Source organism: Otolemur garnettii, unplaced genomic scaffold, assembly GCF_000181295.1.
Source record: "Otolemur garnettii isolate 467f Iridium unplaced genomic scaffold, OtoGar3 scaffold00017, whole genome shotgun sequence".
NCBI classification, from domain to species: Eukaryota; Metazoa; Chordata; class Mammalia; order Primates; family Galagidae; genus Otolemur; species Otolemur garnettii.
Genome location: NW_003852412.1, coordinates 13,756,228 through 13,769,861, shown reverse-complemented (window position 1 = coordinate 13,769,861; position 13,634 = coordinate 13,756,228). Strand labels below are relative to the sequence as shown.

The 13,634-nt window shown below is 43.9% G+C and overlaps 1 protein-coding gene across 1 annotated transcript in view; it reads right to left on the bottom strand.

Moving 5' to 3' along the window:
* Positions 1–10,748, bottom strand: part of CMYA5 (cardiomyopathy associated 5) — a 105,413-nt gene extending 94,665 nt beyond the window's left edge. The window contains exon 1 of the mRNA XM_003785945.2: positions 10,603–10,748. Within this exon, the coding sequence (XP_003785993.1) occupies positions 10,603–10,748 (146 nt within the window). The remainder of the gene's footprint in view (positions 1–10,602) is intronic.
* Between the last annotated feature and the right edge of the window lie 2,886 nt (positions 10,749–13,634).

Genomic DNA, 13,634 nt, shown 5'->3' with positions numbered 1-13,634 from the left:
AGGCGCCCGCCACAACGCCTGGCTATTTTTTGGTTGCAGCCATCATTGTTGTTTGGCGGGTCCGGGCTGGGGATTTGAACTCGCCACCTTAGGTGTATGTGGCTGGCGCCTTAGCCGCTTGAGCCACAGGCGCCGAGCCTTAAGTTCTAATTTCTACCAACAACGTCTGAGTTCGTAGTGTTCCATATACTCATTATTTTTAAAATTTTGCTATTCTAGTGGGTGTATAGTGGTGTTTGTTTTAGTTTGTATTTCTCAGACAACATCTTTTCTTTTCTTTTTTTTTTCTTTCTTTCTTTTTTTTTTTTTTTGAGACAGAGTCTCACTTGTCACCCTCGGTAGAGTGCACTGGCGTCATAGTTCACAGCAACCTCAAACTCTTAGGCTTAAACAATCCTCTTGCCTCAGCCTCCCACGTAGCTGGGAGTATAGCAGCCTGCCACAATGCCCGGCTATTTTTAGAGACAGGGTCTGGCTCTGGCTCAGGCTGGTCTCGAACTCATGAACTTAGGCATCCCCCTGCCTCAGCCTCTCAGAGTGCTAGGATTACAGGTACGAGCCACTGTGCCCAGCCAATAACCATTTCTTTCTTTCTTTTTTTTTCCAGTGGCAAGATAGGACTTTTATTAGAAGTTAGAAAGGAATACAGAAGAAGTAAAAAGCACCAAAGCTTCAGGAAGGGGGAAAGAACTGAAGAACTCACTCAGGACTCTCATCTTGGGCTCTTTTATCTAGGGGTCTTAGGTCTAGAGGATTACACGTGGCTGGCAGTTGGTAGATAATGAGTGCCATTAACAAATGAATGAATGTAGTTCCTCCTCCACTAGGGCAAGGTTATGAGGTCCAACAACCATTTCTTAAGCTCTTACTGTGTACCAGATACTATTCTAGCCCTTGGTAATGCCAAGAGGGAAGAGAACAGCCAGGTCCCTCCCCTCATGGAGTTTACACTCAATGGTGGCAATAAACCAAAAAGTACAACTTCAGTGTACTGGAGTGTAGTGTGGAGTCTTAAATATTGTGACAGTGAAAGGCAGGAACTCAGCCGAGTAGGCAGGGTGGCTGAGGAAGGCCTCCTTATGGAAGTGACATTTGCTCTGAAACCTGAATGGTGGATTTGGGGGAGAGACAGACAGGGAGAGCAGACAGCAAGCTCAAAGACCCAGATGCAAAAACAGGCTCAGCCTGCTGCCGAGAGCACAGAGAGCACTCAGGGCACAGGAGATGAGCTGAGCGAGGTGTGTAGGGGCCAGATCCCAGCAGCGTTGAAAGCCGTGGGAAATACCTTGCCCCACATTACAAAGCCAGTAAGTGGCAGAGCCAGCAAGATAATCCAGGTTTCTTCAATTCTATCAGGTGGGGCTTTAAAAAAAATGCAGTATAAACCTGCTTTATGCCCAAAATGGTGCTGGATTGAAAGGATGTTTATTGAAGCCCTATGTGAGATCTCAAAACTCTCCTCACGCCCTCTTGGAAAAAAGGAAAAAAACACACACACAGAACTCTTATGTTGCCAGACCAAGGAGACCATTCTCTTGTCACCCAAGCCAATCAACAGAGACAGGGATGGGACATCAACAGTTTTGCTTTGATTTACAGAAAAGCCGGCAATTCTGGAGAACAGCGAGGATATCTCCTCAAAGACTCATTCTGTTCTCCTGTTTCTTTTTGTTACTTTTATTAAGCAAAAACATACATCAGCAGTATTATTAATTAGCATAGCATACATTAGACAGATCCCTCTCCTTATAAGGTACAAAGTCAAAGTATCTCTTCCTTTCAAGGTGGCTAGATCTTCAAAGTATTTTTAGTTAGACTAAATTTACAGCCAGTTAATGCTTCACTGGGTGCACAGAGTACCCTGGGTCCTTGACCAGCACCATGGAGTCTAATTTCCCACCTTATCTATGACAGTAGGCCTTGGAAATAGACTCCTCCAGCCTTATAAGGGCCTGACCTGCAGGAGATTGCCGTTCAGGTTAACAGTGGCTGCTAACACTTAGATGCAAAAACTTCCAAGTAGTAAAACTAATAAAAATTCTGTCTCTTAAACACAGGATCTAAATTTTATATATATTTTTGGTAATTTTATACTTATTATGGTAAATACCTACTGAAGGTTTATCACATGACCCCATACAGCATATAAGAAAGTAATTTCGGTGTTACTATCTTTGGCCTTATGAAAATGCAATCACATTAGATTGCCTAATGTCTATTTTTAAACACAAGATCTAATTTAACATAGCTAAAGTGCTGGTCAAAATTAACTACTATGTAGGTTTTCTGGGTCTTTTATGCTTTTGCTTTCTAAAAGTTTGAAGTAAATTGAAATTATTATTTTCAAGTAGTAAAATTATACTCAAAGACAAAAGAAATAGATTGGTGAATAAAGAACAGATCTGTGAAACTGGGCATGGTAGTGCATGCCTGGACTACCCCGCTACGTGGGAGGTTGAGGCAGGAGGATCCCTTGAGCTCAGGAGTTGGAGGCTGCAGTGAACTCTGATGGTGCCACTGCACGCCAACCTGGGCTACAGAGTGAGACACCCCCCCCAAAAAGGTGTATTTTATCTGTATATATATTATATAATCTTGAGATAAGCACAAAACTCATGAGTATTCTAGCACTGTCTGTGCCACTAGGCTGGGGTTAGAATCCTAGCTAGCATACTTAATAGCTGTTTGAAATTAGATAAATCACCCAATATAGTTAAGTCTCCATTTTTGTCTTCCATAAAATGAAAATAAAAACAATGCCTAGGCTTGGAGCCTGTGGCTCAAGCAGCTAAGGCGCCAGCCACATACTCCTGAGTTGGCGGGTTCAAATCCAGCCCAGGGCCACCAAACGACAACTACAACCAAAAAATAGCCAGGTGTTGTGGCAGGTGCCTGTAATCCCAGCTACTTGGGAGATGGAGGCAGGAGAATCGCTTGAGCCCAGGAGTTGGAGGTTGCTGTGAGCTGTGATGCCACTGCACTCTACCCAGAGTGACAACTTGAGGCTCTGTCTCAAAAAAAAAAGAAAAAAACCCAAAAAACGATAATGCATATACTATAGAGCTATTGTAAAAATAACTCCCTGGGTGGATGGAGAACCTGTGGCCTTGAGGCCACATGTGGCCCCAGAGTGTGGCCCCTTGACCCAATCCAAACTTCACAGAACAAATCCCCTTATCAAGAGAATTTGTTTTGTAAAATTTAGATTCAGTCAGAAGACTGAACGTGTGGCCCCACGGCCACGGGTTCCTACCTGGATGTTCCTTGAGTAAGCACTGGGTTCTTTTTCTTTGCTTTGCCTCTGTTTACACAGCAGAAGCATAGGACAGTCAAGGAGAGGACGTCTAAGGTGCCGTGGAGCTGTTAGCAGCTCTCCTGCTAGGTTCCCACCGCAGAGCAGCGAAGCCATTTGCTGTAGGGAGATGGGGAAGGACTAACAAGGGGGACCCCAGAACCGAGAGAAAATTCCAAGGACAGCAAATAGGGAAGCTTGAGGAACTGGGGCTTCCAGGTCTCTCCACCCCGACCTCAGCTCCAAAGACTAATTCATTTTACCAACTTGTTTGCTTTAACTAGTTACTTGTGAGATTACCTGTTACCTTCTTCCCTCCCCAGAGACCAACCTCTGAAGATTAAGACCTTGACCCACATTACATTGCCAGGCACACAGCAGTGTAGCCTGGTGACACCATAACATCGAATGAACAACCTTATTTGCTTATAGCAGATACATTTATTTACATGGGAGAAATTAATTTTGTTTACAAATCAGTAATTTTAAGTGCCCTAGTCAGCAGCCATTATAAGTAAATTTGTCATAAATGTAGATATCTTTTTAAAATTTTTTATATTTGATAAAAATTATATATATTCATGATATACAACCGTGAATGTAAATTTCTCTTTCACAAGTGGATTTTTTCGTAAAGAGAAGCATACTCAAGTGAAGAGAACATAGTAATAGCTCCCTGAGAGGCTTTGAGCAGTTGGAGCTTGGTAGTCTGAATAGCAGCATCAGTTAATCTTCCCACAATCTTGGACATATCCGAATAGGATGGGAAATTTTGGAATTGAATCCACTCCAGTCGCCTTAATGCAGGACTTTTCTCTGCACAAAAATCAAAGCCTATCCTCATCTTTCCTTCTATGATCAGGCTCAAGGATCAGCCTCGGAGCACATTCTGACAAGTATAGAAGGGGGGGATGATGACCACAGACATCTTAATTGAATAATCCTCTGTACTTATCACTGTCCCCTCCAAGCTATGTACTTCCAGAGTCACTGGGCATTGTCAATCTCTGGAAAGTGAATGGTCAATAATCACTAAAATCTTTACCTCAGCAAGCAGGTTCAACATCCCAACTAAATTTGCTTCTTGAAGAAGTCTGGACGATTTGACATTCACTCATGCACTCATTCATTCATTCACTTATTCAAGCAACAAATATTCTCAACCTTGGAAAATCCTGATCCTGGATGATCAGAGAAAGCTTAGACAGAGCAGCAATTAGGAGCATAAGAGCTGGAGCCAAGAACTAAATGACGATCTGACCACATATTGTGCCTGGAATACTTTTCTGCTCAGCTACAGTGTTGCTCGACAAAATTTAAATCCCATTTTAAGAAGAAAATCTTTTTCCTATTCCTTTGTTCCTGAGTGTACTGCTTATGACATTATATTGGAAGTAACTGCCTCCCCTTGCCAGCCTGTGAACTCCAGAGAGAAACCACCGCCATCCAATTATCTTTATGTCCCTGCTCTCTAGCACCAGGCCTGGCATATAAAGCAGTTCTCTAGATTCCAAGAGAATCTTCCTAGAAGCTAACAGATTTCTAGGTATTATCAGGCCTGCATTGTCCAATATGGCAGCCACTAGCCACACGTGGCTAAGGAGCACGTGGTTGGGCAGGGTGAACTGATATGTGCTGTGAGTATACACAAAATAATATACAATATATTAATAATTTTTATACTGATTACATGTTAAAATGATACTTTGGAATGGGTTAAATAAAATAATTAAAATGGGGCAGCACCTGTGGCTCGGGTAGTAGGGCACCAGCCCCATATGCCGGAGGTGGCGGGTTCAAACCCAGCCCTGGCCAAAAGATGCAAAAAGAAAAAAATAAATAATAATAATTAAAATGAATTTCACCTGTTTCTAAAATGTGGCTACTAGAAAATTTTAAACTACATATGTGGCTCATGTTATATTTCTGTTGGATAATGCTGGGCTAAATGAAAGATTATGTTCACATGCAAATCACATCCAATTTCTCGTACCTGAGATTCTCTAAGTTTTATTGATAGGAAAGGGGAATTTGATTATCATGTCTGAATGCAGTCAAGGCTTTCAAAACCTGTGCTCAGAATATGCAGGAAAAGAAAAGATCTTTTTTTGGTAACATTTTATCAGTCAGCATATCCTACGCTTTAGTAGGTTTGCTGTATTCTTCCATGTTGAGTCAAAGTCTTAGCAAGGGCATGTAATATCCACGCAGCCAACACTTAAATAGCTCTTCAGTTTCTGGCTTCAAGTGTCCCTGTTTATCCTCTCTCCACCCTCAGCCTCTGGCATTCTGCGCATTCACCCCTCCCATGCTCAGCTCTTTCCACTGACCTCAGAAGAGGACTGGCTCAAATAACACACTTGTCAAAACACCTAGGTAAGCACATCAGTGGGAGATACGGTATAAATAGATGTACGGAAACAGAGTGCTCCGTACTGATAACAAAAACCAGTTCCAAACTCCCTTCACCTTCCAAAAGGTTTGTTTCCTTATTAGTTAAGTGTGAACAGCGCTAATAATTTTGGTTCTGTCAGCTTAGACAGACTTATTTTAAATAGGGCCTGGCAGAGCAGCAATTAAAGATGATTTTTAAGTTTGGGGTACTGCTGTGGCAAAAATCCTCTAAACTTAAACAATTAAAATCGACCAACAGAGAACAATCCAAAATAAAAACCCTGAAAAGTTTCTAAGGGATCTGTGGGAAAGGCTGGAAGAGCTGGGCTTTTTTGGTCAACAGTCAGAAAAATACAAAAGTAACAAGCTCTATTTACAGTGTTTGGCGCATGGGAAGTGTTAGAAAATATTAAATGAAGATATGAATGTGCAGGTGCTTCTTATTTAAAAGAATACTGCAATCACCATATTTTTCTTGTTTTTAATCTTCAAATTCTGACAGGAATAGTAGACACGGCTTCCTATTTTACTCGGAACAAAGTTCAAAGTCCTGTGAAGGCCATGATCTGTGACCCACCTATCTCGGTGAACTTCCCTCCCGACGCTCTCCCACTTGCTCACTCTGCGCCACCATCCTAACCTCATACTCCCCAAACAGGCCACACAGTCCTGACTTGCACAAGCTCTTCTCTTCCCCTGGAATACACATTAGTCTCTGCTCAAATGTCACCTCATCAGAGGGGCCTTCTCACCACTCTGTCCAAAACAGCTTATCTGTAGAGTCTGCTGTATTTGTCCTCATATAATTTATTGCTGCCTAAAATGTTATACAGAAGGTGCCAAAAAATACGCATTTTAAGAAAGGATGAAAGTATATTAAAATCGTAATACTCAAGTCACATTTGACTTCTGTAATTATAAGAGATACTAGATACAGTATACAAGGTAAGAAACATTATTATTATATCTTAAGTATTACAAATTTTAATAGTTTTTTCCTTTCTTAAAATGCGTATACAAGAATTGTTATATATGCAGTTAGCACCCTGTGTATATTTGTTTTGTCTCCCCAAACTAGAAAGCCAGGTTTAGGAGGGCAGACACTTTCCTTTTTTTCACTGCTGCCTCCCTTGTGCCTAGGACATGGCTGGCACGTTGCAGGAGTGCAATAAATATCTACTGACTGACTTAACTAATGAACACTTGACTGGAGTCCAGACATCTGAGATCTACTCTTAATTCAACTGCTAAACATTTGTATGACTTTGAACAAATGTGCCCTGACGGTTTCTGAATTTGTTAAAGGTTTGATTGGGAATAGAGCTTCTCCCAGCTCTAAAATCCTGTGGGTTTTATGGATCATGCCCTCGTATGAAGTTTAGCAACACAAAAACCTTTTATGATATCCACAAACTACAAGCCCTCTGGGGTACTTCATTATGCTTCAAAACCCTGCTCCAGAGGTGAAGCCTCTTCCAGCCCTTCCAGGCAGTACGGATGCCAGGACTTTCTCCCTACTTTAAGGTATTTCATACAGACTTCTTCTTCCTTAAATCTCTTCTAACACCCAATAACATAATCATGTTTTTCTCTTTCTCCACGTAGCATGTGAACAACTTGACGTCAGTAATAGATTCTTAGTAATTTTAGTGTCCCCAGCACCTTGCATGCATGGTCCGTGGCAGTTAGTAGGCACTCCATGAACATTTTTTGTTTGTTTGCTTGGAGACAGTATCACTCTGAAGCCTTGGTAGAGTGCCTTGGAGTCATCATAGCTCACAGCAACCTCAAACTCTTGGGCTCAAGGAACTCCCTTACCTAAGCCTCCTGCAGCTGGGACTACATGTGCCCGCCACTATGCCCAGCTAATTTTTCTATTTTTAGTGGAGACAGGGTCTTGTTCTTACTCAGACTGGTCTTGAACTCCTGAGCTCAGGCACTCCACCTACTTTGGTCTCCCAAAGTGCTAGGATTACAGGTGTGAGCCACTGCCCCCAGCCTTCATGAATATTTAATGATTGAATGAATAGAGGTAAGCCAAAGTGGAATAGGATCATTACTCATATTGAAAACTGAGACTATCACTCTCCCCTCATTGAAGAATGATGTACACAAGGTAAACTTTTGGTGCCAATAATAATTCATCTGAAAGAATATAAGAAACTAACGCTTACCGAGAACCCAGTAAGAGCCAAGCAGCCCTACACATGTTCATAGTTTATTCAATTCTTGTGACAACCTTGTGAATTCAGAATCATTACCATTATTTTAAGATGAGAAAAAAATTGAGCTCAAAGAAGACAGAATTTGCTCATGAGAGAACGGCTAATAGGATTCGCACCCAGGCCTCTTGATTCCATATCCCATATTCATTTCACTGAATATTTCAGCAGGGTGCTACACTGATCTGACACGAGTATAGCTGTGTGTATATGATGAGCTTTGCTGCCCAATGAAAGCACTGGTGTACACAGACCTAGGCTCACTGGTTGGTTTTCACATTTATTTGCCTTTTTTTTTTAATTAAGTCATTTGTACATAGATCATGAATACATTTATGCCATTATGGGATTCAATGCGTTGATTATTTGTACAAATTGGAGTGCTTACAGCCTACTAATCAACATAGCCTTCACCTCATTTACCCAATTACAGGATTAAGACATTTGTGTTCTACACCTGATAGATCCAACTTGTACTTGCAATATGCTCCATAGGTGTGGTCCCTCTACTAACATTTACTTTCCTTTAACCTCAGAAAATGATATGAAGCCTCAATTTTCTCATCTGTAACTGGACAATCACCTCATAGCATTGCTGAGAGGTTTTAAAATGAGACAACATGCACTTAATTGTTTATAACTGGTATAGGGTGAGCAGGTGCTCTTTAGGCTGTAAAACTTTGAAGGAAGAACCAAGAAGAAGGGTTAAAGAATGATGGCTGCCACATCATTCCAACCTTTCATCCATCAGAAAATAGTCCAAGTTCTCATCTCTAGGCTCAGAAAAAAATAAAAAATAGAACTTCAGGTGACACTTGTAAACTCATGCACAACAAAGCCGCTAGATGCCTGCCGACTCTGCAGGAAGAGGGATGTGAGGGTTCCCATTTCTCTGAGAAGCCCCTCTCCTCTAACCTACCCCAGCAACTAACCCCAGCCAACATCTCCTTCCCACTGCCCCACCATGGCCCACAGCCTAGACAGTGCCTTTCTTTCTGCTACAGCCTCCCCAATCCAAACCCTCAGAAACTCAACTTTCCAATCTGCCCATCAGACTAATTTTTTAAGAATAACAGTCTGTCATTCTAAATCCAGTTCAGTTTTCCTGACTCCTTGTTATCCATGCCATTGAATCAAAAATAAAAAAAAATTCGTTTCTCAAGGCCCCCATTACCCCAACCCTATCCCCCCACTTTCCCTCCACTCTTCATGTTCTGCCCTCTTTCCCTAGTGTCCACGGTCTGCACTCAGAGCAGGCTGACATGTACTGCAGATAAATCCTATCTTTATCTGAAGGTCTTAGCTTTTGTCAAAGGACAGCGCAACCCCAAAGTGGTACTTTGAACTGTTAGCTGTTCACATTTTAGTGTAAATGAGTTTTCAGGTTCTCTTAGGCAAGGTTGTGAGGGTTGCAGACACCAGTAAGGGGAAAGGTTACAGAAATTGGGATTAAGAGACTTCAGTAATGCCCAGGAATCACAGGTTCCCTGCTCCCTGTTCCATTCATTTCCCACATGTCTTCTCTGCTGCTCTTCCTTTCTGCGGCTCTCTCCTGCCGGCTACTTGAAGGCAGTCCCAGTTCTACACTCTCTTTTGACTTTCCATAGAACCCCACAGTCTGTCCTCTCCTCCACCTCTAACTTATTTAAAGCATATAGTCTCATATGCTCCGTATTTCTTTCCAGAGTCCTTGAAGGCAGAGACTGTGCCTGCCTTCACTTGGTAAAAATGTGACAGATATTCAGGACTTCTTATGTGACTGGCCATCCACCCTAATCAATGCCATTCCATGGGCTACTCTCAGCTCTGCTGGCTTTGGTTGGGTAAGATGGGAATTCTGAAATAGTACACATCCATCTGACCCTTCAAAGTCTTTCTACTGATGATATGAACAGATTTAGGAAGAGATACAATTGACTGACATGTGCCCAGGATAAAAGCAAAAGCCCACTCTCCAAGAGAACAAGGGAAGCTACAGACAACTCTTCCAGAGAGAAGATGATCCCTACTCTTCTCATTTTAGGGCCTTCTAAAAGGAAGGGAGAAAGGGTGAGATCCAAGGGTGGGAGACCCATCTTTTTACATAGCATTCAATTGCATCCATATTCACTGAAATGGTGGTATTTGGAACCATGAAAAAAGAAACAGGATCCTATGTGCAGGGGTCATTGAAACCCATGCTTTTCTCCAAAGAATGTATAGGCCTTTGTACCTAAATGAAGCCCCATTATAGCAACTAGCCCGTGTTAGGGCCCCTAGAGACAGCCGTTCTTTAGAAGGTACTAGGATAGCTCTGTGCACCCACCCCAGTCCCTTTTCCCCTGGCTCAGCTCTCAAGATCGTTCCTGTGCCTTGAGCCAGATGCAAGCACTCCAGCACATTTGTGCAGTGAGGCAGGACCCTAAGTTAATCCTCGGGAATAAACAAGAGCAGCAAGTCTCCCGGAGCTGGGGGCGGGGATGATGAACTTTGCTGCAGGCGGGCCTGTCACTCCAGGCTGACAGCGAGCACCTTCACCTTCAACTTCTTTAAAAAGGCACTCCAGAGGGAAAGTGCTTGGCTCGGGAGAAATGAAGCCTAGAGACTGAAAAGTTGAAGCAAAGCAGGGAGGGCGTGTGGCGCCCGCGGAGCACCTGCCGGCCGCACTCCCAGCCCCATCAGCGGCGACCGCCGGCGGCGCGAGGCCCGCGCTACCTGGCGTCCGGCTCGTCCTCCGTCTCCGCCGCCTCGTCCTCCTCGCCCTCCGACTCCTCCTCGGTCTCCAGCCCCAGAGTCGCCTCCTCGTCCCCGTCGGAGCCGGGGAAGCTCTCCGCGGCGTGGCTGCTGTCGCTGCTCGCCATCGCGCCTCTCCGGGCCGGAGCCGCCCGCCGCCCGCGCCCGGTGTTGTCCCTCTGACTGCCCGGCCCGGCCCTGCCCTGCCCTGCGGGGCAGGCGGACGCTGCGACTTTAAATAGAAGGCGTCAAAGTTTCGCCAGCGAGCCTCTGGGGCCGGCTCAGCTTCTCGTCTTCCCCCAGCGGCTGCCAAGTCCCCCGAGCCCTCTCCCGCCCCTTTGGCTGATCCCCGTGGACGGTTCGGGAGATCTCTGCAAGGGGCGGCAGCCCGGCCCGGCGGGCCCTCCAGAGCGAGCGTGGCAGGTCTCGGGTTGGAGCTTAGCTGCTGGATGAGCCCTTTACCCCAACTACAGAAAAACTGCGTCCTGAGCAGAGCACTGACTAGTCATGAGGCCCTCCGCGGAGCTCACCTTCAGCACCTCGGTTCTGCGGGGGCCCTGCCGGAGGTTTTACTGCAGTGCCTGTTTCTCAGATGAGAAACTGAGGCTCCGAAGAGCTCCCAAAGCTTGCCGAAGGCCCCCTTGCTGAACACCCAAGGGGAAACAAAGCTAGGTCTGCCCTGTTCAAAGGCCGGTTTTGAACCACTTCAGCAGACGCCTTTGACAGTTGCAAATCAATAAACTGTGTTCTCTTCCACAACCGGCTGCTGACAATTCAGCTGGGAAACTTCTGTCGCCACTTACTTTAAACCTTAAGAAGGAATAATAGTTTTTAACACATTAGCCAAAGGCTAAGTTTTGTCTGAACCCGGCCTAAAAGCCTGATGTTTTTCCCTGGATCATATCAAGCCGGTGCTTAAAACCCCTCATTGGGCCCAGTGAGGTGGCTCACATCTATAGTAATCCTAGCACTCTGGAGGCCAAGGCAGGTGGCTCACCTGAGCTCAGGAGTTGAAGACCCTCCTGAGTAAAAAGTGAGACCCCATCTTTACTAAAAATAGACAAACTAGCCCAGCATGGTAGCACATGCCTGTAGTCCCAGCTACTCAGGAGGCTCAGGCAAAAGGATGCAAGAGGATCCCTAGAACCCAGGACTTTGAGGTTGCTGTGAGCTAGCATGACACCATGGCACTCCACCCAGGGCACAGAGTGAGACTCTGTCCTCCCCCCCCCCGAAAAAAATCAATCAATAAAAAATTAATTTAAAAAACCCTCCATGACTTCCCATTGCTCAAGGACTAAAGCCCAAGAAACACTCTTTACAAAGATGAATGTTGTCTAACAGGTTACATTTGTCTAACAGGTTACATTTTACCTGTCTGGTTTCTTTAAAAATCAGGAGCTCCCAACATTGTATCAAGTCACTCCACTGCGTCTTTACTCACATAATACCACCTGCCTGAAAGGGTCTTCCCACCTTGATTCACCAGGCTACCCATCATAAGAGATCACCATCTTTCTCTCAAATCCCCAGGTAAAACTCAGTACCCCTCTTCTAGGTTCCCACATCATTCTGTAGTCAAATGTTTTGTACCTCTTTCCCCAATAGGCTTTGTAAGTTTATTGCTCATCTTGGTCCCACCATCTCCCCTGCCCAATGTTATAGCCCTGTCATCTAGCAAAGTATCTAGCAGGAGGCAGGTACTTACAATGAATGCTCCCTGAAGAGAAGGGCACCAGTCCTAATGAGTATGTGCAAGTCAAGACATCTTTACAATACATAAAGATCTTTATTTCATGAGAACGGTTTTATGGCTAGAACAGTGAACTTTTTTTTTTGTTGGCTGGGGCCAGGTTTGAACCCACCACCTCGGTATATGGGGCCAGCACCCTACTCCTTTGAGCCACAGGTGCTGCCCAACAGTGACCATTTTTACTTATAGCACATCCTATTCACAGAGTTGTTAAATATGATGAATGTAGGTTGGGTGTTATTCACCAGTTACGCTACCTTGTATGTATGCATAAAGTGTGCCGGCAGCAAACTATATAGATCATCCAATACAGAAGCATTGGCTAGTGGGGGCCTAAGAAGCGCAAACAGCAGAGTCTGCCCTTCCAGGATTCACTGAACCAGGTTTAACATTAGAAATATTTGTCCTCTTAACACCAGCTAGGATTTTTCATTAGTAAGCACCAAACGACCATGCCCATGTAGGACCAAAAAATTCAGTCACAGTTCTCGGAATCTCACTAATCAGAACTGTAGCCATTCTGTATTCCTTTTATTTAACTGAAAATTTCTTAGGAACACTAACAACTACATGATTTATTTGCAAAGATCCTACTTTAAATCAATACAAAATTTGTAACTGCAGTACAGATTGCACATTTTTAAAACTACCATAACTTTGAGTAACAACATATGCAAACACAGTTGGCCTTCTGTATCTGTGGGTTCTGAATCTGTGGATTCATCCAACCAAGGATGGAAAATATTTAAGGGAGAGTAGTTGTGTCTATACTGAACATATATAGATTTTTTTTTCTTGTCATCATTCCCTAAACAATATAGTAGAACAACTATTTACATAACATTTAGCTGTATATAGGATATGTGTAAATACTACACTATTTTATGTAAGGGACTGAGTATGTATTTTGGTATCACAAGGATGGGGGTTGGAGTCTTAGAACCAATCCCCCATAGATACCAAGGGGCAACTGTACACAGAAGGGACAGGTCAGGCACAGTGGATCACACCTACATCACTTGAGCCTGTAAGTTTGAGACCAGTACGGGTAACCTAGCGAGACTTCATCTCTACAAAAAAATATTTAAATTAGCTGGTTGTGGCAGAACATGCGTGTAATCCCAGCTACCCAGGAGGCCAAGGCAGGAAGATCACTTGAGCCCAGGAGTTTGAGGTTGCTATGAGCTATGATCATATCACTGTACTCCAGCCTGAGAGACAGAACCAGAGAACAACATCTTGTCTTAAAAAAAAAAAAAAA